General features: G+C 37.0%; 1 protein-coding gene across 2 annotated transcripts in view; it reads left to right on the top strand.

The window, feature by feature from the left end:
• elp4 (elongator acetyltransferase complex subunit 4) overlaps positions 1-25,028 on the top strand; it is a 232,292-nt gene that overhangs the window by 104,430 nt on the left and 102,834 nt on the right. Inside the window, exons 8-9 of one of the 2 annotated variants that reach the window (XM_073049846.1) lie at positions 13,413-13,521; positions 14,524-14,630. In XM_073049846.1, the coding sequence (XP_072905947.1) occupies positions 13,413-13,521; positions 14,524-14,630 (216 nt within the window). The remainder of the gene's footprint in view (positions 1-13,412; positions 13,522-14,523; positions 14,631-25,028) is intronic. The other variant, XM_073049847.1, reaches the window with a different exon arrangement.

Here is a 25,028-nt window from a genome sequence, read left to right as displayed (position 1 = left end):
ACTCAAGGAATAGCAAAATTCTGAAACCTTCCATTATCGGGAGGGCTAATGTTCTTAACTTGGAAAATTATACTTAATCACACAATGTTCATTTGCACTCTAGGCAAATATCAGCTGTACTTATCAATAATTTTCAAAATTCTCTCCTCTTCTGTTATTTAAGGTTTATTAGTTACACTTTCCCCAGATATACAGTACTGTGCAAAAGTCTTGGGCACATATCTATATATCTAGGGTGCCTCAGACTTTTGCACAGTACTGTTGTAATTTTATGTATTGCACTGTACTGCTGCTGGAGAGGGAAAAAAAAAGTTTCATGACGCGTGAGTGATGATAAACCTGATCCTGATTGGGTCTCTGCGATGGACTGAGAGTGGGAAGGGGGCTGGGAATAGCGAATCATGGTTGGGAGAAGGGAAAGGGGGAAGGGACGGAGTGAGAAGCACCAGAGAGGCATTCTGTAATGATCAATAAGCAATTGTTTGGAATCAAATTACTTTCCCTAATATCTCAGAGCTGGGAGTGTCTGGACCTGCACCATCCCCTGATCCTGGCATTCCTTCTCTGCTACCTGTCCAATATCCCTCCCATGGCGCTCCACCCTCACCATTCCCAACATCCTTTGCTCCAGCCAGATTTACAAACTCACACTACGCTCCACATTGCCAGATACAGTATTGTGCAAAAGTCTTAGGCATTCTAGCTATAAATATGTGCCTAATACTTTTGCATAGTACTGCATCCTTTGTTATCCATTAGTCTTTATCAACACCACCGACACTTCCTTTCTACTGATACCAACAGAACCTGTATTTTCAGTCTCTTCTCGACTCTGTCATCCATTTTGCCATTTTCTCTGTTTTTCTCTCTCCATAGATGCTGCCTGACCTACGCAGTACAGTGTTTACATTATTTGATATTTTGACTTTCTAAGAGTATTGTTATGTAGCTGAAAGTAACTCCTCAGCAAGCCAGTTCTGGATAAATCTTGAAGGAATGTACTGAACCAATGACAGAAATTCAACTAACATACCTTTTGTAATATTCTCCTAACTCTCGTGATAATTAGCAATTCTCATTTGGGTCAGGTTTAGTCTACAAAAGTAAGAAAAATTTTGCAGAAATTATGATGGGTTCTTTTGCAATACGGTGCACCATTTTGGCCTCTATACCTTGCTATGAATTTGTCCTGAGATGAGGGGATTGTCCCATGAGGAAATATTTACTCATTTGAGATTAAAAGAATGAGATGGTAACCTTATTGAAGCATCTAAGATTATGAGGGAGATTGACAGAGTGACAGAGCATAGTGAAAGGGTGATTCCTTTAAAACTAGAGGCATAGTCTCAGAATTTTAAAAAACCTTTTTATTCTGAAATGAGAAATTTCTTCACATAGAGGGTTATAAATGTTTGATATTCTTTACTTCAAAAATGATGTACATGCTCAATCACTGGGTATATTTAAAGTTGGGGTAAATCTGAAAATGACAACACTAGACAGGAAATTAATTGAGATGTTGTTGAATAGTAGAGTGGGTTCCAGGGAGTCATGGTCTAGTTCTGTTGCTATTTCTCAAGGTTTTTGGGTTGATTTGTTAGCTTCAGCGCCAGGAAAAGTCCCTAGTTCACACACTTCTGGGAAATATTTGCTAAAATCTTGGTTTAACTTCAGCCTATGATGAACTATGAACATTGATGGCTACTTCAAAATAATAGGATGTTTAGAACAAGAATGGGCACTGTAGGGGGTCTTAAAAGGCTAATTTGCAACTGATTCCTTATCTGAAAACAGGTATATCCAACAGTAACACAAGAAATTCTGCACATGAGGGACACCTCACCTGGCTTCACCTATGCCTCACCCCCAACCAACCCAATTTCTATTCTGAGCTGCTGAGTTCCTTCAGCATTTTCTGTGTTGCTTTTATTTACAACAGTTAAGCATTTGTTTTTATTGCACTGAAGTGTTGGCCTAGATTTTACCTTTAATACCTGAAGCAGAGCTTGAACTCATAATCTTTTGACAGATATCAAAATTCTACCACGAAGACAAGGAAGACTTCCTTTGAGAAATAACTCAATTTTCCTAGAGTTTGTGACCTTGGATTTTTATTATTGATATCAAAAACTTTTTTTAAAGTCATCATTTTTCAATTGTGACAGATTCTACTGTACTATGACGTCCCATTTCCTGTTTAGTATGCTACATTCAGTGCTTATGTTGTGGTTTTCCCTATGGTGGGATTACCAAACACAAGTCTAGGTGACTGCTTATCGCCCAGTGCTGCCAAAGGAAGGCCTCTGCATTTGAGTGGTCTCTGTCCCTTCAAAGCTGTCATTTGATATTAACAACGTTTTGTGATTTATGGATTGTGAACTGTAGCTCAATTTGGTCTCTTTCAGCTTCATGTTTTTAATATTCTGTGTTTTCGCCCATTCTTTCTTGTTGCTGTTTGGCACAATTTGATAGTTTTATTTGTGGGGTTGGGCTTTGGGGGTCTGATGTTCTTGCCATTTGCACGACTTGTTTTTTGCATGTGGGGAGGGTTTGATGTTTTTGTTGCCATTTGCGTAATTTTTTTTCTTTTTTGTGTAGGGAGGGGGTTGATGATCGTGTTGCTGTTTGCAAGATTTTTTCTTTGTGCAGAGGAGTGTTGATCTTTCTCTTTGAACAACTTCCATGGTCCTCGCAGTTTCGTGGTTATCTGGAGAAGACAAATCTCAGAGTTGTTTACTGCATACCTGCTTAGATAATAAATGAACCTTTGAATATCTCCATTCGGTCCACAAGGTCAATGGGCTTTCATGTGCCGCCATTCATTTTAATTCTTTGCCTTACCCCCATCCTGACCCCCGTCAGCTGCCTGCAGTGTTCAAACAAAGCTCACAGTAAGCTTGAGGAACCCCATCTCATCTTCTGACTGACATTATTATTATAATTACAACATTAATTTTTAAGTTTTTGATGAGTATTCTTTGTGGCCATACATTTCATATTTCCAGGAATTGGTATCTTTTCTGTCTTTAATATATTCTTCTCTGATTTGTTCCTGGTCCAGACATTATCTCATATTGTCTTTACCACTCTGTTTCACTTTGCTCAACCATTACTTTAGTCATTCAGTATCTTCTGCCCTCTATCTTATCACAGATTTCCCCTGTTGTTCACTCTGCCTTTCCAATAGACCTTTTTTTTTGGAATTTGTATTGAAGTGCAGGGTAGGAAAGCTTTATGAGTTTGGATTATAGTGTTGTACTTACATTCCTTTAGATGGGGTGGCTAGAAGATCACAGTTGCAAAATAGCAGGCCATCCATCAGAATAAGGATGAGGAATTTCTTCCCTCAGAGGGCAAAGAATTCCTCTCCAAGTAGGCTGTGGATGTTTATTTGCATTCTATTGTTTCTTAATTGATCATTCTGATTGAGCCACTGCAAAGTACAGATTTTTGCAGTATCAATCAAGCTAGATTTATTCCGTGACAGTAGATAACTAACTTTAATTATCTTGAACCACTGAAAATCAAACAACTGCAAGTTCTGGAAGTCTGCAATAAATTGGAAAATACTGGAATCTCAGCAGGACAGGCAGCATCTGTGGATTGAGAAACAAAGTGAATGTTACAAGTCAAAATACACTTCATTAGAACTAACTTACTTTCTCTCTTCCAACAAGGTGTATTCAATCTGAAACATTAATTTTGTTTCCATTTTTATAAATGTTTCCTGACCTGAGTAGTTACTATTTTGATATTTTTCAGCATTTTTTTTTACTATCTATATATTTTATAGATTGAATTAGTTGCATATTCCAGCTCCATGATTCATTAATATGGACAAAGTATGTGAAGCAGTAGTTATTAAAAGATCTGACATGGTCCATTAACAGTAAAGTCAGTGATATATTTTTAGAATATCATTTTCTATATTTCTAAGTGACTGGAGTAAGTCTAGCTGAGATGGACTGATAATAATTATACTGATAATAATCGTCTTTATAATTGTAGTCCGCTTCTCAAGAATTTCCCTGCATGAAGCACCAGACAACAACTGTTTCCAAGAACACATAAATATGGAGAATAGAAACAGTGAATGAAAATAGAGTTCACAATCAGTAACATTGCAGGGATGGATTTAAAAGCAGAAAAAGCTAAAAGGTCATGTTGCATCTAAGAGCTGAACAGGTTTAACATTGTATTTCAATGTTCATTCATCAGAAGTGGTCTGCTGAATATTTCCACCATTTCCAACATCTCAATTAATTTCTATAGTGTCTTCCTTTTGGAATTAAATTAATTGGTAAATTGGTTTATTATTGTGATATGTTCTAAGGTACAGTGATCAGTATACATGTTACTTCAACAGTCCTCTGAGGTAGTACAGGGAAAAACAATAACAGAATGCAAAATAAAATGTTATACTGTACTACAAAGAGTGTGCAGTGTGAGCGGACAATAAAATGCAAAGCTGTAATGAAGTGGATTGTGAGGTCAAGAGTCCCAACTTATACAAGGGAACCTTTCAAGAGTCTGATAACAGTGGGATAGAAGCTGTTCTTAAGCCTTGTGGTATGTGCTTTGATGCATTTATATCTTCAATTCCTAATACATGTAAATGTATTTATATATTTATTGAGATACAGCATGGAATAGGCCTTTCAAGCCAGACCCACCCAGCAATCTGCCAATTTAATCCTAACCTAGTCATAGGACTATTTACAAAGACTAGTTCACCATACCAGTTAGTAGGTCTTTGGATTGTGGGAGGAAACCTGGACACCTGGAGGAAACCCACACTGTCATCAGGAGAACATACAAACTTCTTACAGCAGTAATTGAACCCAGGTTGCCTGTACAGTAAAGTGTTACGCTAACCTCTAAACTAGCGTGCTGTCCTAATATATATGGCAAATAAAGTTGATCCTCCTTGATCCTTAAATTCCTTCCACATGATCAGAGGGTGGAGAAGAGAGAATGTCCAGGGTGAGTGGGGTCTTGGATTATGTGGCAGCAGGGCGATGTTGCAGACAGATTCCACGGAGGGGGGCTGGTTTCTATGATATGCTGAGCTGTGTGTCCTTGCTGTCAGGGGTAGAGCAGTTGCCATACTAAGCCATGGTGCAGCAAGGTGATGAATCGTAGGTCATGTCTAAATTGGGCATGATTGAATGCAATTACTGGAGTGAAGAAGGGGCAGATGGATATTTGCACAGAACTTGCTAGCCGCCCACTCTTTTTGTTGACCTACAAATAATGTACAAGCTGAACTTCACTGGGCCTGTTAGTGACTACTTACGAGAAGTGGTGAATTTCCTTGCCATAATGCAGGCAGGCTAGAAAAAGCTCTAAAACATTACCATTGGGTTAAATAATGCCTCTGGCTTTGATGACTAGGTACACATCAAGGCCTTTATGTAATCTGAATACCCCCAATAAAACAGCAAAAAAACCCCAGAAAAAACGAACAATTTAACTAACAGCAATTAAAAAGTTCAAAAATTACCGTAGATTCCGGACTACAGAGCGCACCTGATTAAAAGCCGCTGGCTCTAATTTTAGAAATAAAATCAATTTTTTACTTGTAAGGCCGCACCGGATTTTAGGCCGCACCGGATTTTCGGCTGCAGGTGTCCCACGTTGTAATATGAGATATTTACACAGAAAGATATTACACGTGAGGATTTTTTAACTTTTAATTAAATCCATATGGTAACAAAAACAAATACATATTGCAAATGCTTTTTTTCGAACCGTGCCGTAACGCGGCTACTTTTAAATATACGTTGCGTATACTTCTTTACTGAACAACATTCCAATATCTCTTAACGACTGGTAAAAAATATATATACTGCAGCCTACCAGTAAAAGTTATTGATCGCCTTTAACTTAAAAGCAGCGTTTTCGCTCCGCCGCTCCCCCCCCGCCGTCCCGTTTATCGCAAACCGGTATCCCACAAGACGCGGCGAAACCGGGTGTGACGTCATAGCATCCCGCGATGTAGTACAGAAAACAAATATAGTTAAAACTCTTCTAACTTTAACTAGAAAATGAATTACTAAGCGAAAATATTATAAACTAAATAACTGCCATAAAGGCAGCACAATGCTTTTCTTCGAGTGTTTTCCATGTTGATGAGGGTGAGTACAAATGACTGATTTACAATAATTTTATTGTGAAAGTGCGCTTGATTTATCGTACAATTTCATTGGACCTCTGTGAACTACTCATCAATTTTATTGGTCTACTGTTACGAGGCAAAATGTTTTTGGCGGCATGAAAAAAAATAATGCATTAGCCGCACCGTATTAAAGGCCGCAGAGTTCAAAGCTGTTCAAAATGTGGGAAAAAAGTAGCGGCTTAAAATCCGGAATCTACGGTAATACAAATTCTAAAACACAATTTTAAAAACGTATAAATTACTGAAATCCTGGCATCTCACAGCCTTTCTTCTCCATTCCAGTTAATGGTCTTGCTGTTCCTGCTACAATTTCTTTTTGCAGATTTCCCAACATAATTACTGGGTTATTGTATTTAGTTTACATGTGTCCAGCATTAAGAGTGCAGTCAAGAGAAACCCCAGCACGAACTGGGAGCCTTGAATCTCATGACAGGTATAGGGGTAAATGCCAGCATTATTGGTATTGCACTTGCCAACACTTTACCTCATGTCTGGTCCAAAATATTCTGTGCCCTCCCATATTGTGTGCTCAAGATGTGCATAAAATAATTAGTAATTAAGGAGAATTAAACACCTTGAGTTGATAGCTGCTTTGAGTATTGTACAAAATAAAGTCCATCAAATTTGGACAGTTTATTTGGGAGCTACTAAATTACGCTGAAATCCCTTCTGAAATTAACTTAGATTCACTTAAGATTCAGTTGATGCTGCTGTTTGAGTGGCAGTGACTGCACTAATCCTAAGACGTCGAACTGTTTTGGTTCTCATGGGGTTTCTTAGAAATTCAGAGGAAGTACTCTAATGTTCCTTATGAAGGGAAAAGACATTTTGGAGACATGCCAAGCAAATATTGTGAACATTTAATGAGTTCTTTAAGGAGTTTTATTCTATCTGCAAATTATCAAGCTCCTTTTAAGAAAAAAGGACAGGAATTCAAAGTATTGTCATAGTGATTATTGGCAAAGTCAGTGAGGAACGGATGTCCTGGTTACTTTGAGAAATCTTTAACTAATCACAAAATTGCAAGGGTGAACAACCAAAACAAAAAGGGTTAAAAAAGAACTCTGTTGTTAGAACAGACACTCAAATATATTTTTCAAAAAAAAACTTGTGATTGTTTCTGGAACGTTCTATATGGAATAATTCTTAAACATTAAGCTAATTTAAGTTGCACCAAACATTGAATACTTATGACTCCAGCTGTGCTATTGGCTGCATGGACAGCTGTTAATGTTGCTGTAAGTAACCTGGATACATTATAAGCCTCAGTACAATAATTATTTCTGCATTCCCTTGTTATATCAATGTTTTGAAAGAGTATATGTGCCTTTGATAAGAATTGCCGCATTTAATTTTATGTGTAAGTTTCTGGTAGTCAGATCCGTTTTGTAGAAATTGGTTTAAAGTTTCTGTCTCAATCAAACACTAAACTGCAGAGTGAGCTGTCATTAAGTGGAGTGAAGCTGGCAAGGATTTTCATGCAGCCAATGCTACTCCGTTCCCAGAGTCCCTGCTGTGTAGTTGTTCAACTCTCCAAGAAGCCTGTTAAAGAGTCCCTGAGAGCATGTGTAAAGCCCTCCATGTTAATAGTTAATTGGATAGGATGGCAAGATGAGAGGACAGCTGAACATGTGGGCCTCTCAGTCTCAAGCACTAGTGGACTTTTTAGTTTAATAATAGCAGCTGTTCACATTGTTGAACAACTTTGTTTTCTTCAGTTTCACAAATGATGAAAAGAAGAACGATCCCTCAGAAACTTGCCTTTTTATTGGAAAGTAGAGAGCTCCCCTGCTGCTTCTGCTCTGCCACCGCTTCAGACGACATCACGTGCCATTGCTCCTCCAATCATAGAAGACAGTGTGGGATCCCATAATCGTGCATCTAACACACTGTTTTATTTCCTTTGCGATGATTATGACAGAGAAAGGAAAACAAGTAGGGAAGGCGCCATCAGTATCAACATCATTTGTCATGGAACGTTCCTTGAATATAAATAGGAAATTAGTTAAAATAAGTATACCCTTTCAACAGATAGCTTTCTTTATTCCTGGTTACAAGACTAAGCATTAATATCTGTACACAAAGAGAAATTCACATAACGTGAGATAAAAGAAGTGTTGTTCATTGAGGTACTTATTCCATAGTATTGAGAGAGAGATGTAGATTCCATACTCGGCTCTCTTCTGGAACCTGATGCATGCCCGTAGAACTAGCACTATCAGTTTAGAATCAAATAACTTAATCTGTTTCTGATAATTGAAGAATGGTGTCAGAGCCAAGTTGCAAGTGTCTAGGATTGCTTTTAACCAAGGTTCATTTAACATTATTCTTTTTGAAGTGATGCCAAGACCAAGTATTGCAATTATATTCACTAAATATTATGTTACCTTTATCTAATTCTATCATTTTCTAATTCTTGGTTAAAAGTTTTGGAAACTCCTGGGGAAAAAAAAGATTCAATTGTATCAAATTTAACATCATATTCTGAATTTGTCAAAATGCACATAAATAAAAGAGTTGAACAAAATGTATCTGGGAACAAGGCCTGGTGTCTTTAGGACCTCAACTACATGATGTAAGCCTGAGTCAGTCAACTTCTCATCATGGTGTGGAAATAGAGTCATCTGTTCTGGCATATGGAATCTTTGGCTTGCATGCTACTCAATCTGCAGATTACCCAACATCTCGGTCATTGGTACAACTATTCTGAACAAAGGGCACTAAACAACCTCTGGATTTGCCCCATTTCGAGGGGCAGATGCAAGGTATATATAGAGAACTAAATACATATGGCAGTGTCTTTCAAATATTTGGTGTGTTGATTGTGAATTGTATGGATTACCATTATATAACATAGTAGTTTGAGGTACATTGTATTATGTAGATATTTAGTTACTGCTGGATATTTGCTTAACCATATAGCTGACAGACATACCCAGGATGCAAATTTGATTGATGTTGTCTTTGTTACATCTCTTCCCATTTTTAACTGGCACATTAGTATTTTTGCTGTACACATAAGTTTTTTTTCCACAAGCTGAGGTGTGTATTGCAATATAGAACTACTGAAATGTGCTTGAGAACCTTTCTCCCCCTTCTGAAGGAGAAGAAAGAGCATAAAAGCTCTTATCCACAAATGCACCACTTTATATTAATATTTAATTAGCAGGCAAATTGTACTGTGTGTCTGAAAGCTTCTGAAGAGTTGTTAGTGCCACAATTGACCTAAAAGTTTAATAATAACTCACTCCATAGAGCAAATGCCAGTTCAACATAGGGAAACAGTGCAAGCCAATTCCTTTGAGATGAGAAAGCAAACCAAATGGCAGGCGAGAGTTCCTGGGATGGAACCTTCTGGAAAGCAAGGAGATGGAGTAACTTTGAAGCCAGGCTTTATATGAAAACAGTGGGGAAAAAGCTGATCCCTCCTGCTCTGGGAGATGCTGGTTTAAGGCCAAAATCTCATGAAACAGAAGTGCAGTTAGATCCTGTAACAGAAGGCACTGGTAGCCCTAATAACCTGGCAAGCAAAGGAGGGGGCAAAATAAAGGCTGCTTCTGGGAACAAAAATCAAAGAAATGCTTCATAGTAACTGTAATTAAGAGCACTCACTTGTATTTTTCCTGTGTCCAATATGCTCTTTGTATCCATCAAAATACAGAAAACTTGCATTACTGTCACATCTGTGTATTATTAGTTTTCACATTCGGCTGACTTGGATGTCTTAATTATCATGCTCATCACTGAATTGGTATAAATCATTGTGGATAATAACATATTACTTAAAGAATTCTTGTGCAGAGATGAAATGATTTATTTAGAAAGTAGTGAATGAGCATCATGGTGGTATTAATGCCCTTTTTAACTTAATTAATAGCAACTTTATCATTTCACATATTGCTGCTAATTAATCCCTAGAAGCAGAACATTGACTTAAATGTGAGCTTGATTGAAGGACTGAAGTGGATGTTTCTACGACAGTAAGGGCTGTTTTTTTTTATCTGAAAGCCTGAAGGAAATATTTAAACAGTTTGCCATTCCTTCTGAGAGGGGGTTGGGCTGTAAAAAATATTATTTAAAGAGTTGTAGAATACTAATGTTACACATGCAAGTGTAAACTAAGCAACTACCGCTATAACAGGTAATGGTCTGGCCAGCAGAGGGAGTAGTCTTCTGTCTCCTTGCACATTCCCATCATTCTTCCCACCTGCCCCCTCTCCCAGCCAGTCTTCCATCTGGACCGAGGCCTGCCTGTCTGCTTCTGATGACAGGCTATAATTTTTCTCCCATCAACGTGCGAACACTTGGTACAGGATTAGTATAAGCTCATTTGGAAGTTTCAGTATCTGTAGCCAGCACCTTCATTACAGGAGTCAGCTGTTTTTATTGCCTCCTATATTTTGAACAGCTTTTGTGTATTTACTTGCTTACGACAGGGAGCAGAATTAGGCCAAACATTTTCATCTCCCCCTTCCCTTCCCTGTTTTGTTTTAGAAGTCTTGAGTTTACAGGATTTAAATAATTGTGTTTTATAAGTTTACAGAATATAAACAATTGTTTTCTCTGTTTATTGACCCATGGTGCATTTAGAGTTGCACAATGATGATGCTATCTTGATGGTAATGTTACATTTATTCCCTACGATCTTGGTAACATAGGGAATTGACATTAAATTAAAGATGTGATCGTCAGCTACTCTCTTGTTAAGTCATTTCACATAGTTTAATAACATTGCATGCCAAGGAACTTTTCCACAGTCTGTGCAAGACTAGCTATAAAACAAATTACTGGTCAGTACTGCAAGAATAGGCAATGTTATGAAATGAGTCATAGATTTATTCAGTCAGTAGATTTTAAAAGTACTGACTTAAAAAATGAATTGTACCTTTTTCATAATCAGTTATTGAATAGATTTATGTATAATTAATATGCTTCTATAAATGAATAACATTTTATACTACAAGGGCCAGAAATAATTATGGGATGTCATTTGATGTTGGAAAAGAAATTCATTTATTTGAAAGGTTGGCCGAAATGATGCAGGTATTTTGTTTCAAGAGTAAACGATGGGCTGAATGGCCTAATTCTGCCCCCCTGTCTTAATCCCTTGAAGCTGAATAATATTGGCATAATGATTTTGAAAAGTGCAGATCACCTAGATATTTACTACTTGAAGAGTATCATAGATACATAGGATTCACAGATTTTCTTTTACTGATTTATGAATTGTGAATCATTGGTACAAATTACTGATTTATTTAAATCTTTGTATGAAGTTGTATTCTATTTTCAATGCTTATGCAACTCCCTGAATGTTACCCATTTATTGATTCCCTACTATTTTTGGCAGCACTCAGAGGAAATTTATTTCCTTTTTCCTAAGACAACATTTTGGCTAACCTTTCAAACAATGAATTTCGTTTGTAACATCATATGTCATCCCAGAATTATTTCTGTTCCTTCTCACATGATCCAGAATAAAGCGTAAATGCATATCATCTTAAAATGTGCTACCTTTCAACTTGAACTTATTACTAAAGATGGCAAAGTATTCTGTGGTAAACAGGATGGTGATTCATTGAGTGGAATTATATATATTGCAAGTTGATCATTTTACAAATTTTTAAATCAATCTGTATGTCTCTTTTCCTGTAATAATTCACATGTAGCTTCAACCTATCTTTGCAAATGAAGTGAATTTGTACAGGTCTGCAGCTTAATGTAGCTGAAACACTGCCTCCCTATTGTAAAAGCCTATAATTCACAACTAAAAACATTTTGTATGTGCTAACATTATGCCTAGAGTATATAAAATAAAAAATTGTGATTTTATTACATACTCGGTAATCATGAAACTGAAAAAATGAGCCAAAACCAATTTTTAACCAAGAACCATTTATCCACAACAGAATAATTTAAAACCATGAAAAAAAATCGTCTTTATGAATCAACACGAAACATTTAATTATTTTGAAAAATATATACTAAATAACACTGACTTTATTTTTCTTTTTTTGTTTGTTTTAATCACCTATATGGAAAAATGCATATTGCACATACCTTCTTTAATGTTTTTATGCTGAAAATATGGTCCTAAATTGTTATTACTTTTTTAACCACGTTAGACCTGTTTTTTCTGTAAATTGACCTAATGGATAATATTTCAATACCTCCAACAGCTTTTTCCTGTGCAGGCCTCCCCTCTCTCGGGGACTTTAAGCTTGCCTTCTGCTGTATTCCTGGAGCTCTCAGCCTTCAGCTGGGTCTTGCCTACCAATATATATTTTGCACATGAGGCACCTCAGTACTGATTGCCAGCACTGCTGCTACCTCTAGCCCAGCCTCAGTCATACCCATGTCCATTTAGTTCTCTCATTCCCCTGCTCACCCACCCTGAGCTAACATCAGCTCAAAATACAGTGTTTAAAATCAAATCCTGCCAAAACAAAAAAAAATGGAAATGGAAATAGCATAAAAATTGAGGAAAAATTAGCAAAATCCAGAATATATAAAGTATCCCAAAATGCAGTCAGCTTTACTAGGTAAAAGCGAGCATGACATAGAACAAAAAGGACAAGGTAAGAAAGAAAATAAAGTGAATCCTGCAAAAATAAGTTAGACTTTATTTAAGAGATCAGTTTTGATAGAGGCTGCAATTATTTGTAAATTTTTAACAGGAGATCTAATAATATTATGTAAATATGAAGATCTTTAGAGACAATGCTGCAATTGCAGTCCATCCTAAACAGTAATAATTTAATGCAAGACACATCGCATGCTTTGTTGTCTTTTTCTTAAAATGCATCAAGAAACGATGGAAGGGCAATGACTTTGCAGCTTTGAAGCTGTTTCCAGTTTACAATTGGTGTATAGCAGATGAATTGACATGAAAGAAAGCATTATGCTGTCTATAAAAATCCACTTAATGAAAGCTACCAATGCAAAAAAATTCTAACCTCAGTTATGTGACTTTTAACATTATTGAAATCTCTAAATGCAAAGTAAACCTAGATGTGCACATGATTTCATTACTTCATAAAATCAACTTTGTGCATATTTATAACCAAACTGTTTTTTTCTATAGAAACCAAATATTAACAAAGATTAATTTGAGAACTAGCTGATCGTTAATACAGGTTTAAGTTATCCTGATTTATTTTTCTGCTAATATACTAAACGTATTCTGTTTTCCTTTTTCTAGTCGTTTAAAGCTATTTTCTTCTATGCTCTACAGAACAAAGCAGTTATAGGCCGTGTGGCAAAATTATCAGATACTGTGATTGGCCTTGAATCATTTAATGCTTCTGAGAGGGAAACCAATCCAATCTACAAGGACTATCACGGTAAGTCTAATTGTGACCAAAGTACCCAAGTGATTTATAGATATTTAGCAGTTTGCTCTTTAATTAGTTTATCTGCCATAAGGTAGTAATTGATTTCATTTCAGAATCTGCATTTTGACTGTCTCCCAGTGTAACAATCTATTGGTCAGACTGTTTATCTTTTACTGTGCATTAGGACTGTGAAAGTAACATGGCAACTACTCGCATGTTGTCAAGCCAAATTACCAAGACAGTGCTCAATCAGATGTGCATCATTGTAGGCAGGCTTTTGGGAATACACATGCAGAGGAAGCCAGGCAGCCACTCGGCCAGTGAGCTTACCAATTCCCGATACCATGACGAGACTTCACCAACTCAGCCAATGTTCCTGTCACAAAAGATCAGCTTAGATTTGAGCTCACAGTGCTCGAAGCTAAAAGCAGACCTCATGTCTACACCAGTTCCTAACAGTCATAAATGAGCTTCATTTCAAAATATTCATTTATTTTACACATCCATTCTGATTTTATGCCCTTTTTAAAGGCTGTTTACTACAACAGCATGTGACAAACTGCTAATGGCTAAAGCCTCAAAATACATTTCTTTTATAAACGCTGTAGCCATTCCAACCCTTAAGCCATGTTTTTGCTAGCTGATTACTGATGCATTTAATAAAATACAGATCATTCGGTTTTTGGGCAGCAAAGCAAGGTGATAGCCACATTTACTTACTGTAAATATAAGGGAAAATATCTCAAATGGGCCTCTATCAGAACTACTTTTGTTGATGTCTCCATATCTGCACCTAAATGTAATTAGTTTTACTTGGACAAGGATTTTTGTTTATCTTATTCTGCTTGATTACTTGAGCATAATCACACTGTTTGCTTCATTGCTTCTGATGGCGATCCCTGGTTTAAAAAGGGACAGTGAGGAATGTAATTGTGGAGAGTTCTGCTATCAGCATGTTTAATTTATGCAGCTGCATGATAGCATTTTGTTTTAATTTAAATCTTTCTTAAGGTTTATTCCATGTTCGTCAGCTTCCTCGGCTTAATTGTTTAATCTCTGATGTGCCTGATACAAAGGACCTTGCATTCAAATTGAAACGAAAATTGTTCACTATTGAGGTAGGAAACACTGAGGTTTGTTTTAATGCTCCACTTAATACTGCAAAAGAGTAAGTTGTTTTGTAAGTTAATAATTTAATGAGATATGCCTTATATGTGGCCGTGTAGACAGTTATTTTTCATACAAGCTATCATCTTTCCAGTTTTGCCTCCAAAATGAGGAAGTGTTTGTGGTGGGTGGGGGAGGGCAAATAATTCTTTGCTACATTTTCATTTTATGGATCAAGACTCTGTAACTATCCAGAATAAACTGCAACGCAAAGCTGTGCAGCATTAAGTCTATGATCATTTGTCAAATTAATTGCTTAGATCTGCTGGTACTTGATTCCATCTCATTGTGGTAGATCTGAATTAAAATAGCTTTGTAACAAAATACGGTTGGGCATCATTAATAATTTTGGTATTCATCACTTGCGGTTCCCAGCATATGTTGCAATGAATGGAAATAATGGGAATCTCAATGTAGTACTAACTGTTCAACATTGTCTCCAATTGCTACTACTGATCATAGGCTTTCATCAACTAGCACATTACTGGTTTTAGAAAATACTTTAACATGTGTTAGTGAGTTAATTGAAAATTGTAATATACTGTGGACATATTATCAGTATTAAACATCACTACAATGGTAATTGCCACTCCAGCAATTATTTCCTTTGCTTTATTAAGCAACTATCACTAGTCTGGGAATTTTTTCTAAAATGATTATAGTGGTTAATGTTCTACCAGATTCAAACTTCTTCAGTGATCTAAGATATTTGTGGTATTTATAATCTGATGTGTTGAGACTGAATTGAACCCATTCCCTTTTTCCTGTGTTACTAAATAGCAAATGAATACAACTGTTAACCAATTAAGGCTGAAGTATTAATTAACTAAGCATGAAAAGGTGAGTGCATATTTGAGGAGTGGCTTTTTGTGATGTGATAATTATTTCTTCTCCAGTCCTTGTGTAGTGTCTTCACTGGAGATAAAATAAGTGGGCAGCCCTGACAAACCATATTATTTAATCTCCTGTCAAGTGGAAAGCATTTAAGCAGGCCACTTGTCTTGGCTATTTCAGCTTATACAAGGGAATTCAGCACAAATAAATTAGCATATTTTGTCTTATTCACTAGCTGCTGGTCAATTTGGGTTGGCATTACTTTGGTGTTTGGTACTTCACCCTGGAGTGACCACTGTGGCCCTTCCATGACCCTCTGGCCTCTTGACTAACCACTCGATAAGGCAACTGTTGTCACCATCCCTCTTTTTCTTCTTAAGATTTTCTATCCTTTTTTTTTCTTTCTACACCCCCACCCCTAAAACTACCCAATGCACCCTTTTAAAAAAACCTATTAATCATTAAAGATGCAGTCCACTGACAATTAAGATGTCCTTTTCTTAATTAATGGTTATCAGTGATCTTCATTATTTAATTGCATTGAGAATAGTTAATAGTTAATCGTGTGGCCAATTGTTTGATTGGGTCATCTTGGGAGCAATGCTGTAGATGTTTTGATTGGGATACTCCCCTGTTATACCCACTTAGCAACCCACGATGAAGTCGTAAAGTTAAGCGTCTGTTAGGAATAGCCCCGTGATTCCTTGTTAACACATCAATGTAATTGAATGCAATTTTCCACATAATTAAGGTTCTTAAAGAGTTATGTTTCATGTATAACAACATGCACAAAAAGAAGATTTTTAAAGCTCTAACTTGCAATCTTCTACCTCATTCTAGGTAATGTACAGAATCATAGAGTTCAAATCACACTATTGTATTTGAGCTATAATAGCTAAATATCTAAAGGGCTGCTTATCGTACATTCTGATTTACAAACATTATTGAATCTTTATCAGTGGCTTAAATTCAGGTTTATTGGCCACTTAAGTTTGAGTAAAAGTTATTCAAACTCATGAAATTTTCTTCAGACCCCTAATCTTATGATTGCCTCAATAATTTTGGTAGGACAAAAGCAAATATGACATAAAGCAATCAGCTGAACAGATGATCAGCCTTCCTCAGCATAAATCAGAAATTTTGCTGAGTGCAAGTTAATCAGCCATTCTGCCACTCTTCTCCCAAGTTACTTTCAATGGAGATATTTCATTCTCAGCAATAAAAATGTAAGAACATACTGACGTTCACTGGAAGAAAAAGCAAATATTTGAAGGTGATATTTAAAAGCAAATATTTAATTTCATTGGGATTGTTTTTTATAAACGTTTATACATGAATCTCTGCCGATGCAAGTCTTTCAGGCAGATGGCAGACTATATTAAATAAAGCCAAATACCAAAATGGTTCCCTCAGAGTACACAAATGTCATTTGCTGATGCACTAATTATTCTATTCATTTATTTAATGTTTAATGTCATTTCCTGTACACAAGTGTAAAGGAGAATGAAATAATTGTTACTCCGGATCCGATACAGCACAAAAAAACTAAAGATAAAGTACACAATAAAAATAAAAGCACAATAAATATAAATATACAAGTTAATTTGTATACATAAATTGATTGTATGTTCATAAAGTGACGCTAGGCACTGGAATGTCTGTACATAAGGTGACTGACAGGAAATGATAAAGTAGTGGTGGTTGGGAGTGTGGAGGGGTAAGTTAGTGGGTGGAGGTGTTGATCATCCTTCCTGCTTGGAGAAAGTAACTGTTTTTGAGCCTGGTGGTCCTGGCATGGATGCTATGTAGCCTCCTCCCTGATGTAAGTGGGATAAACAGTCCATGAGCAGGGTGGGTGGGATCCTTCATGATGTTACTGGCTCTTTTCCAACACCTTTCTGTATATATGTCCTGGCATGGCGGATAAACCTCCATGGCAAGGTATTGAATACTAGTCACTTTGTAGCATAGAAAACGTTGCAGTTATTTTGTGCTCAGCAAGCCCTCCCTGCCCCCAGTAGCAATGCAAAGGCCACCAAATAATGTATTTTTATTTATGCATAGGGCTTTTCCTGTGAAATGATTGGGTGTAGCATTTCAAACAGCAATTCTAGCTCCATGCTCCTGTGAATCTTTAACATATTACCATATTTTGTGCAGAAGTACAATTTACAAAGGAAGGTGCCAGTTTGACTTCAGAGACCTATACATTACCTCTTTCCATACATTCCATCACATCCATGAAAGGCACATTACCAGGAGGCCCACTTATTGACTAATGAGCTTGCACTCTGTAATTTCTCAAGACTAATGTGCAAACTAGTTTATTCCACAAGTTTCTGTTTCAGACTGCTGTTTTAATACACATAGGGTTATTAAGGGATTATGCTAGCACTGTATTTGCATGATTGGAGTAAAGTTTTTGTAAGTTTATTAAAAGGAGGATGAAATGTTGAACTAAACATTAAAAGACTGAAGGAAAAAACAACAAAAAAGTCTGTCTGTCTAATCCTATTCCTTTCCACTTTGGAATCTTAATTAGGAGGAGATAAAAACCATCATTTGACTAAATTATTGTCTTGAATCTGTAGCAAAAGGTATAATCCGCAATTGGGCCAATTAGTGCACCCTGTAGTTAGCCATGCTGAGGCAGGCTATGTGATTGGAACTGACACCAGCCCAGTTCCCACTGCTGCTTTGCCAGGTATGATGGTCAGACTTCAAAGGGCTTGAGGCATCAGCAGGGCAAGGTTTGGAGGCCAACTTTTGGTCTGGCCGTTAATCTCTCTGCTAAACTGCAATGCCCCTCACACAAAACGAGCTTACACGACACAATCATGCGGCATTAAAGTTTCAGTTAAGTTATGCCAATTGCCTTTGATTTTCTGATGGTTGACCAAAGGATGCCAATACAGCTAGACACTTACTCAAACATTCCCAATTAGGTAAGCTAAACAGCTATCTAAAACATTTTTGCATTTTTTGTAATAGTGAAGTAATAGGTTGTTGTTACATTTGAGATGAGATAATCAGGATTCACCCTATCACATTTCTCTTACGATTGTTCTGAAAATGGTACAGAACACATTTTTAATTTTAAGATGATTTGGAAGAAAGTATAAAGGGTTGTCCGAGGTTAGTTCTTTACGGAGAGAGTGGTGAGTGCATTGAACGATAGTGGATAGAGGCAGATACATTAGGGTTATTTAAGACTCTCTTAGATAGGCACGTGGATGGTAGAAAAATGGAGAGTTATGTAGGAGGAAAGGGTTGGATTGATCTTAAGAGTAGGTTAAAAGGTCGGCACAACATTGTGGGCCAAAACTATATTGTTCTGTTCTAACACCTTTGGAACTCCTCCTGCCCTGATTGCCTAATTGTCTCTCACTTTTATGTTTAGTTGACACTTGGTAATGTCACTATGTTTCCATTTTAAGAGCAGCCTACAGCAGAACTAGTGTTGATGTGAACAAGAAAAACATCCCAATGACTTTCCCTTAGGCTGCTATGGACGTGCCTAACTTGTGTCTCTTACACACTCCAACTGGCTTTAAACAGATCAGAACCTGGAAGCTACTGACCCAGTTTGACAAAGTAGTCATTATCACATTAATACAGATTTAATTGGTACATGAATTTATCATAACCATACAAATTCTAGATGGAATCTAGTAAAGAATTTTAGCTGAAATTAGATCAGAAAATTATGCCCTAACCACAGCTTTATTCTTAAGTAGAAATCTGATTACTTCTATCAGTCACTATATTTGCCATATTAACATTTTATATTTAGACCCCTATTGAACCTGTTGGGTGTGTTTGAGAGAGAGCTTGTTTGCTTTATTGATGTATCATTTAAAGTGCCTGGAGCTATGAAAGGATATGCATTATCTTAGCACATTGTCTGGTAGTTACCTGAGGAGGTGTGGATAAGAATTTGTGATACCACAAATAGAGCGTACAAACACTCTGTCATTCATATATTACATTGCTCCATAACTCGCTCCTTCTCGCAAGCTTGTTTACACATATACACACACACACTACTATGGTTCTAAGTATCCAAGATAAAGTTGACACATTTTTGTTGGATTAGAACCATGGTATTTTGCCTTCCTCTTAATTCTATAATGTAAACTGGGGTATTTAGCTCTGACATATGCATTGTGAATTTTCCAATTACAGAATAGTTAGTATATTAGTATTATTCAAGATTCTGATATAACGAAGGTTGAGCTGCCTACACCACAACCTTAACCAGAAAGGGTTAAGAAACCCTTTCTGAAACCTTAACCAGAAAGGGTAGTGGAATTGTATCAAATCATAGCAACTCCTTTCTCATTCTCTTTCACCTATAAGTGATGGAGGAGTATTCTTCCTTTAAATGTAATTATTCTCCATATCTTTTTCTTATGTTATCATCCATTCATTAGTAGTTAGAATGCACATATGCCTTCCTGAACAGAGTGCTACACATTTATCCAAAAGCAAAGAACAAGAGATCAGAATGAGTCAGAAGATTATGGGAGAGTTAGAAAAAACAGCTGCAAATAGGAAAGGGAACAAACAGAAGAGGTAAGAGCAGAGCAATAGTTTTGAAGTAAATTACTAGGATTTAAAGTTTATTAGCAAAAGTAAATACAAAATCACCCAGCTCTCTAAAGCAGTGCATAGTAGAATTTCAGTACATGCACTTAAGTAGTATCAGAGATGGTAGGGATTAAAATTGAAAAAGACATTTCTCATGTGTATATATATTCACTTTGTTTATAATTTTTTTCCCATTCCCCATGCCCTTTGCTCAAGTGCAGGATCTTATCTCTATTTCCAGCCCCCTAAAATTCTCTTTCAACTGTTGATCAAATCAAAGTTCAAAGTAAAGTTTATTATCAGAGTACATACATGTCACCACATACAACCCTGAGATTTTTTGTATGGGTATACTTAGCATATCTATAGAACAGTAACTGTAAACAGGATAAGTATACTTTAAACAAACTGTGCAAATACATATATAAATAAATAGCAGTAAATAAGGAGCATGAACTAACAAGATAAAGGAGTCCTTAATGAGTGTAGTTATCCCCTTTTATTCAAGAGCCTGGTGGTTTTTTTGTATGATTTTTAATCTATTCAATATATGTATACTGTATAACATATACTGAATAAAAATTACTTATTTATTAATTATTATTATTTTATTATATAATATGTATTGCATTGAACTGCTGCTATTAAATTAACAAATTTCACGTCACATGCCAGTGATAATAATTCTGATTCTGGTTGAGGGGTAGTAACTTTTTGAACCTGGTGGTGCGAGTCCTGAGGCACCTGTACCTTTTACCTGATGGCAGCAGTGAGAAAAGTACGTAGCCTGAATGGTGAGGACCTTTGATTATGGATGCTGCTTTTCTATGGCAACGTTTCATGTAGATGTGGTCAATGGTGGGGGGAGGGTTTTACCTGTGATGTACTCTGCCAAATCCACTACTTTCTGTAGGATTTTCCACTCAAAGGCCCAAATGTCGGAACTGAAGGCCAAAACTAGTGTAGCTACACATACACATTCTTGCTTTTGCTGTCTAATCACAGCAGCAAATGTTACTCAGCTTCCCATTTTCATATTCTAATATGCCTTTCTACCATATCATTCTATGATAAGGAAAGATTTGCATTTATATAGAGCCTTTCACAACCTACACCACCTACTTGTGTAGCGCTGGACTAACTACTGTGCACAGCCTAAGTGGAGAAATACATGGCAAAATGGGTTAGCCTCCTCTACTTTGTGAAATTTGTATGATTCAGTTTTTTAAAACTTTTTTTAAACATAAATTTTTAAACTTGATTTTAATAGTAAATGTTGTGAGTTCCAGTTCCTTGTGAGATGCTTTTGTTTCCCAAACTGAACTTACTTGTTTATCGAATTGCTTCTCCCTTTACTTCTCTCCTGAAGTGACAAATTCCCTTCGGGCTAAAACTCCGCAGGCAATGGCAACTGATTGATATCTTGCTGTTCTGAGGCAATGGCTGTTGTGTATTGTCAGGGCAGAGAGAGCTTAATTCTGCAGCTACCTTTGCTAGACCAGACCAGAGAGTGTTTGATAAATGTGTGTGAGCTGATACCCAATAATTATATTCTTGACAAGATTCGTTTTTTAAACTGAGGACGAGATATATATCAAAGGTCAATTTTATACGTCATTTATAGTACTGTGCAAAAATCTTAGTTACATGTTAAAAAAAATTCTGTAAAGATGCTTTCAGAAATAATGAAATGAAAAGATTCTAAATATCAAATAGTTCACTACAAAAAGCAATAAACTGTAAAAAAAACACTAAATAAAATCAGTATTTGGTGTGACTAATGTTTACCTTTAAAACTGCATCAATTCTCTTGGGCACACTATCCTGCAATTTTAGAAAAAAATCAGTTGGTAGGTTGTTCCAAACATCTTTCAGAACTTGCCACAGTTCTTCTGCAGACTTTTGCTGTCTCTCTTGCTTCTATCTCTCCAGGTAATCCCAGGCAGCCTCAATGATGTTGAGATCAGGGATCTGTGGAGGCCATAACATCAGAAACCCTATAAAAATCTGGGGTGCCAGATTTAGTAATTTTGTGTGGTATGTTGGTGTGACATGAAAAAAACAGCATTCAATAATTGTATGAGAAAGAGCATCTTTCCCTTTCCTTTCCAGTCCTGCAGAAGGGTCTCAGCCGAAATGTCGACTGTTTATTCATTTCCATAGATGCTGAGTTCTTCCAGCATTTTGTGTGTGTTGACATAAAAAATAAAGTACAGATATGAAATAAAATGCATAAATAAATAAATACCAGCATGAATTTACAATGTAAACAGCATTATAAAAAGTAATTTAAAATGTTTATAGTGCAGTGAATGAGTAATGTATCAATGTTCCTTCATTGTCAGTGGATCTAGATCCAACAACATTGTGGGAATAAAAAACAATCTGCTGCAGGAGCTCATGGGTCAAAAAGCATCTGTGGTGGTGGGAGGTGAACACAATTTTCAACACTTCAGATCCACAATTCTTCTCTACCCCCCCCCCCCCCCCCGCCCTTCAGATTCTGCTCGACCCACAGAGTTCCTCCGGGCAATGGTTTTGTTGCTCCATATTCCAGCATCTTCAACTCTTGTGGCAACATTGTGGGAGTAACAATTCCAGACATTCTGTAGTTTATCAAGAAGGCAGCTTACCAACAGAATACGTACACAACGCTGGAAGAACTCAGCAGGTCAGGCAGCATCCGTGAGAAAAGAGCAGCCAACGTTTCGGATCGAGACCCTTCATCAGGAATGGGGGGGAAGAGAGGGCCGAAGCCCAGTAATAGAGATAGGGGAGGGGGTAGGGCCCAGAGGCGCTAGGTGGAAAACCAATCAGAGGAAAGATAAAGAGGGGAGGGGGAGGGGATAAGCATGAAAGAACTGTAGAGATAAAGAAGCAGAAAGTTGAAAGGGGAGAGAGGCAGAGAGGGACCTGGGATAGGGGAAGGGGGGAGGGGGAGGGAATTACCAGAAATTGGAGAATTCAATGTTCCTGATGAAGGGTCTCGGCCCGAAACGTTGGCTACTCTTTTCTCACGGATGCTGCCTGACCTGCTGAGTTCTTCCAGTGTTGTGTACGTATTCTTTGATCCACCGCATCTGCAGTTGTATTTTTGAGCTTACCAACAGCTACTTCAAAATGATTAAGGCTGGATTATAAATAAATCTTTGCCAATGACACCCACATCCTATAAAAATAAGTTGTGTGTTTATAATCAACAAATTAATAAATTAGTATTAAATGAAGCTATACAAATCATTTTGCGTTTTATACAACTTAAGAAAATTTTAAAAACAATTTGATATTAGAAAATAGACAATTTTTATATTGCGAATCCCTACCATCCATCCCACAATCTCTTTTACCCACTACCATCAGGAAGAAGGTACATGAGCATCAAGACTAGAACTGCAGACTGGGTAACAGCTTCTTCTCTCAGGCTGTGAGACTAATGAATACCTTGCCATCACTGCGGTCTCATCACTATTACATTGAGCTGTTTTCATGTGCTGCACACTTTACATACATTTTGAATTGTATTTTATTAATATATTACAGAAATATTTTGGTTATGTGCTGTGTGTGATATGTTTTGTGGGTGCACTGTGGTCCAGAGGAACATTGTTTCATTTGGTTTTTTTTATATATATATGACAATAAACTTGAACTTGAAGGTAGACTAATGTAACTATTTTGGGGATATTCTTTGCAACGTCCCTTTCCCATGATCTCATACAAGCACAATGAACATGAAAGACACTATCTCAGGGGTTCTCAAACTTTTTATGTCACAAAACGGTTTCATTAACCAGGGAGTCTGGGGGGGGGAGGTTTGTGGGCTCCAGGTTGGGACGTCTATACTCGCTAAGCCATAAATATGACAGCATTGGTTAAAAAAGCAAGCAGAGCTTCAAAGGAGCAAGTTTTCAGGGGAATTATGAGGCAAGTTTTGTTTTATGCAGAGTCAAGTGCCTGGAACACACTGCCGGGGGAAGTGGTGGAAGCAGTGTTTTAAGATTCATTTGGACAGACATATGAACAGGCAGAAATTGGAAGATTATAGAGCTTGGGAAGGCAGGTGAGAAAGGTCAAATTGACCCATGGTCAGCACAGATATCTTGGGCCAAAGGGCCTGCTCCTGTGCTATTCTGTTCATTGGATGTGAATTAAAGCACAGAGAACAGATGAGCATTGTGGTAAATCACGTACTCCAATTTAAAGGAATTATTTCTATTTAAAAAATGTTAAATAGAAATTTTAAAACTGACTGAAATACAATTACTCCTTCAAAAAGAAAACTCTCTAACTAGAACCTTTCACCTTTTCCAATACTAAGTCCAAAATTTTCACACAGTTCCCCTTCTTATGGACTGACTAGATACTAGCTTAGAATTCTGGAATCCATGGTCTCTTGACACCTCTTACACTGACTATATACCAGTAAATATTAGGATAAATTAGCTTTACTAAAGTGCCTGCCCTAGTATTTTTGCATTTATTAGAAATTTGTGTACAAATGTGTCTTTTTTAAATTTCTCTCATATTGTTTGAGGGCCTACAGAACACCCTTAAAGTGTGACTGCCTTCTTTAATTTTATTTTCATTTAAAGATGCAGCACAGAATAGACCCTTCCAGCCCAACTAGCTGCTCCGCCCAGCAACCCACCTATTTAACCCTAGCCTAATCACGGGACAGTTTTCAGTGACCAGTTAATCTACTAACCAGTATGTCTTTGGACTGTGGGTAGAAACCGGAGCATGCATTTTGTTTTTTTTTTAACCTGTTTTCTTTAATCACACCCCATTCAATGAAGTTAGTACCATTACTTAAAAGTTGAGATTGTTTCTTTACACTGCCTGGTCCACACGTCACTCCCAGTCCTAAGCAAAGTAGTTAACTCTTCAATGTCCTCCAAAATGATGTAGCAAACCACCCAGTAGGG

Source organism: Hemitrygon akajei, chromosome 6 (genome assembly GCF_048418815.1).
Source record: "Hemitrygon akajei chromosome 6, sHemAka1.3, whole genome shotgun sequence".
NCBI lineage: Eukaryota > Metazoa > Chordata > Chondrichthyes > Myliobatiformes > Dasyatidae > Hemitrygon > Hemitrygon akajei.
This window is presented reverse-complemented; position numbering and strand designations above follow the sequence as displayed.